Raw genomic sequence first — 4,606 nt, forward strand, 5'->3', positions numbered from 1 at the left:
GAGTTGGCAGATCTGCTTACGGTAAATCTTCGCGCTGTGGAACAGGAACCACAGACCTTCCTAGAGGGTAAACTCCTCGTGTCCAACGCCAAACGCAGGCAAGTTGAAATTAAGGATATTCTTACCTGGACTGAGGCCTTCACAATTTTCCAGCTGGTCCTGTGTGCATCTTATCCCCTGCGCTGGTTGGACCTGACGAAGTACAAGCTCCTCATTATTCAAACAGCCCGTCAGTATCCAGGTCTGGCTTGGCTTGAATACGATCTGGCCTTCAGAAGGGATGCCGCTGCCTCGGGCCTTAATGATTGGTCCAAAATGAATTTGGATCTATATAATTTTCATCTGCGTTTGCCAACATCGTCCTCACTGCAACCAAAGCCATCCTCCCCTTCTGGGTTTCCTCAGTCTTCCTCAGGCAACCCAGAGCCCCGCTTACGTACACCATTCTGCCATTCCTGGAATGAAGGGCTATGCCGGTGGCCATTTGGGAGGTGCAGGTTCCGCCACAACTGCAGCAACTGCGAGGGAGAGCATACCAAGGCTAACTGCCCCTTTCCCCGCTCAGCTGGACTTCGTTCCCGCTCCCCCTCCCCTGGGGGAGGAAGGGGACAATACTGACGGGCAAGGTACGCCCAATGTTGTGTCTGTACATAGTTTTAATAATTTGATTGTGTTGCCTAGCCAGCAGACTGGACTGCCTCAGCTGGCAAATTTGTTTTGTCCTGTTCCAGTTTCAGTTCCAGTTTCAGTTCCAGCTTCAGTTCCAGTTTCAGTTCCAGCTACGCCCTGCATTACAGCTGTCTCTTTTGCTCCGTTATATCCGGTTTCTAAGGTCTCACCATTACAGCTGGATCAATTTCAAGCGGAGTTGCGCCATCATCCCGACGAATCAGCTGTAGCTTATGTGATTTCTGGCATACAGGATGGATTTCGGATAGGATTTGACCCGTCCTTGGTGTCACTCAAATCTGCATCTTCGAACATGCGTAGCTCTTCTGAACACCCAGCAGTGATTGACTCCTACTTACAAAATGAAGTCTCTTCCGGCAGGGTGGCAGGTCCTTTTCCAGTGCCACCACTTCCATCTTTGCACATAAGTCGTTTTGGGGTGATCCCCAAAAATAATCAGCCTGGGAAGTGGCGTCTCATTTTGGACCTCTCCTCACCTGAGGGGAAAAGCGTAAATGACGGCATCCCTAAGCCCCCGTTTACAGTTCAGTACGTTTCAGTGGATGCCTTCATTGATGGCATAATGACTCTGGGCCGAGGAACACTAATGGCCAAGTTCGACGTGGCCAGTGCATATCGGAATGTGGCAATCCACCCGGATGATCGCCCCCTTCTTGGCATGAAGTGGCGTGGGCAATATTTTGTGGATATGGTGCTCCCATTTGGGCTGCGTTCTGCACCATTCATTTTTACTGCCATTGCAGACTTGGTTGAATGGATTCTGGTTCAAAATTATGATGTCACATTTCTCCGTCATTACTTGGACGATTTCCTCACCTTGGGCCCACCGGCTTCCCCTGTCTGCCACAACAACCTTCAAACCTGTGTTCAACTGTGTAAAAAACTTGGTCTGCCACTTCATCCAGATAAGCTGGAGGGTCCTGCGACTCGTCTTACAATCCTTGGGATTGAACTTGACTCTGAAAAACTTCAGGCGTGCCTCCCGGCTGACAAGAGAGTTAGAATCGTTACACTGTTAGATGTGTGGGCTGCAAAACGTTTTTGTAAGCGTCGTGAGCTGGAATCACTGATTGGCCACCTCCATCACGCCTGCAAGGTTGCCCCACAGGGTAGGACATTCCTTCGCCGGATGATCAACTTGCTTTGTGCCTTTCGCCGCGATGATCACCCCATTAGGCTTAACCAGGAATTCCGACGGGATTTAACATGGTGGCGGGAGCTGTTCCAAACTTGGGATGGCCTCAGTTTTTTCTGTATGCCCACATGGGCCCCTCTCCCGGACTTCCAGGTCTCATCGGATGCAGCTGGCTCTTTGGGATACGGAGCTATTTTTAAATCCCACTGGTTTTCTGGTGCCTGGTCAGTTGCACAAAGTTCATTATCTATAGCGTATAAGGAGCTCTTCCCAATTGTGGTAGCAGCCTATCTGTGGGGCCCTCAGTGGGTATCTCGGCGGGTCGAGTTCTTATGTGACAATGAGTCCGTGGTGGCTGTACTTAAGTCTGGCACCTCGCGGGACAAAAGCCTAATGGTGTTGCTGCGTTATTTGACTATGCTGGCCATCCGTTATTCCTTTTCGTTTACAGCTTCATCAGTTCAAGGTAAAGCTAATCCAGTTGCTGATGCACTCTCTCGATTCCAATTTCAGCGGTTCAGACGCCTGGAGCCACATGCCGACCCGACCCCATCCCAGATTCCTGCTTCCCTTTTGGCAGCGCTTCAGATGCCTTGACTCAGAAGTGTCAGTTCCTACTTACCCAAGGTCTTGCACCATCCACCCGACGAGTGTACCGATCTGCCCAACGTCGATTTATAGACTTTTGCCGCCAGGATGGTCGTGCGAACCAGGATGGCTACATTCCCCCGGCCAATGAGGAGACTCTCATGCGCTTTGCTTCTTTATTGGCAGATAACCTGAACCATTCCTCCATCAAGGTCTATCTTTCAGCAGTACGCTCCCTTCATATTGACCATGGCCTTCCAGATCCTTTAGTCAACTGCCTTCGTTTGCAGCGTTTACTTAGGGGCATTAAGCGGGTTCAGGGTCCAGCTTCACCTAGGCGCCTACCTATCACAGTAGATCATCTGAAGGTCATTCAGCGCTCTTTGGACCTGTCTACTAGAGACCATGTGATGTTGTGGGCTGCGTGCTGCTTGGGATTTTTTGGTTTTTTGCGTGCCGGGGAGTTCACAGTCAACTCTGTGTTTGATCCTAACACCCATATGACTGTTAGCGACCTGCAAGCAGACTCCTTGGTGAACCCCTCGTGTTTTAAAGTCCGTATCAAGTGCTCCAAGACAGACCCCTTCCGCATGGGTTGTGATATCTACTTAGGGCGTGGCTTGGGCTCTGTGTGCCCCATAACAGCTTTGGGCAATTACTTGTCTCTGCGTGGGTCCGCTCCAGGGCCACTGTTTATATTTAGCGATGGTCGTCCTCTTACGCGGCAGCAGTTATCATCCTCTGTGCAGTCCATCCTAAATGAGGCAGGGTACTCTGGCTCATACTCTGGTCATAGCTTCCGTATTGGGGCAGCGACAACTGCAGCAGCGCGGGGAGTTCCAGATCACCTTATCAAGACCTTAGGGCGGTGGTCTAGCGATGCCTACCAGATCTATATCCGAACTCCAGTTAGTTCCATTGTCCGCGTATCCTACCAGTTGGTGGCTTAACAGGTAGCGGATTACTCTGTGTACCAGTGGGGGTGGGTGCCTCAGGCTGGGGTTGTCGGGGGCTGTGGCCTTGGTACCCCGAGCCCCCTTACTCCGGGTTGTTCCATCCCGGAGATCCCTTCGGCATGGCGCGGGGGGCTCGTGGCTTGGTTGCGGGTTGGGCAGGCCAGTCGGGTGTTCTAGCGCCTTGGGGATGTGACTGCGGTTGCAGCCCCCGGGCTTCGTAGGCACCTTCCCTCCACTAGCGACTTGGGCGTTAAATATAGTTAAATGGAATTTAACATAGTTAACGACTAGGAGCTAGTCTGGTCAGTAGCGTTTTTGTAGGCAGTTGTCAGTGTCTTGGCCGTCTGTGAGCGTTTGGTTAGCGTTTGGTGCGTTTTGTAGCGTTTGATATAGTTCAATGAAATTTTACATAGTTTATGACCAGGAGCCAGTCTGGTCAGTAGCGTTTTTTGTAGGCGTTTGTTAGTGCCTTGGCCATCTGTTAGCGTTTGTTTAGCGTTTGGTGCGTTTCTGTAGCGTTTGCAACAGTCATATGGTCGTGAGAGCCCTGGGGCTGACATTGTCCAGCGGTATATTTGGTTAGTACATGTGTTGTCGTCCCATGTGCTCGCAGTGTGTTCATCGCTCTGTTAGTGTGGCGTTGTGGATTGAATTATAGTTTAGCGGTTCTCGGCGTTCCCTCCCTATCCCCCCCTTTCTTTTCAGCATTTTATTTTATTTATTTATTTATTTATTTATTTACTTATTTATTTATTTATTCATTTATTTTTCCACCAATGCCGTCTGGCTTGAGTGTGACGGGTGCCTGTAGGGGGCTTGGCGCGGGGGGCTCGTGGCTTGGTTGCGGGTTGGGCAGGCCAGTCGGGTGTTCTAGCGCCTTGGGGATGTGACTGCGGTTGCAGCCCCCGGGCTTCGTAGGCACCTTCCCTCCACTAGCGACTTGGGCGTTAACTAATTCATGAGTGAACTGACATTATCATTAAATTGCTCTTTATTTTTGATGTATGTATTTCACATAGATTACAATGTAAATCCAATAAACGTCTTCAGAACAGCAAGCTTAATGACATGTAATTCAATTATTAAAGTTGTCCAATAACTTTGCGAAGCAGCTTGTTTTTTCACTTAGTTTGAGGCTCCGCCCATACCAAGCCGGAGGAATTTGAAAACGGAGGTTTCACTCTGCAAACGCATCAAACATTTTTTCCGCCCACACCACGCCGGAGAATTTGAAAAA

At 50.1% G+C, this 4,606-nt stretch overlaps 1 protein-coding gene across 1 annotated transcript; it reads left to right on the forward strand.

Annotated features, from left to right (window-relative positions):
- Positions 1-2,329: 2,329 nt before the first annotated feature.
- On the forward strand, positions 2,330-4,349 carry LOC149116130 (uncharacterized). Its single transcript, XM_089282085.1, has one exon. The coding sequence runs from the start codon at positions 2,575-2,577 to the stop codon at positions 3,361-3,363; it is 789 nt and encodes a 262-aa protein (XP_089138211.1). The 5' UTR covers positions 2,330-2,574; the 3' UTR covers positions 3,364-4,349.
- The last annotated feature ends 257 nt before the right edge of the window (positions 4,350-4,606 follow it).

The sequence above is a fragment of the Orbicella faveolata genome, unplaced genomic scaffold, assembly GCF_042242905.1.
Source record: "Orbicella faveolata isolate gen_17 unplaced genomic scaffold, um_ofav_v1 contig_12, whole genome shotgun sequence".
Taxonomy (NCBI): Eukaryota; Metazoa; Cnidaria; class Anthozoa; order Scleractinia; family Merulinidae; genus Orbicella; species Orbicella faveolata.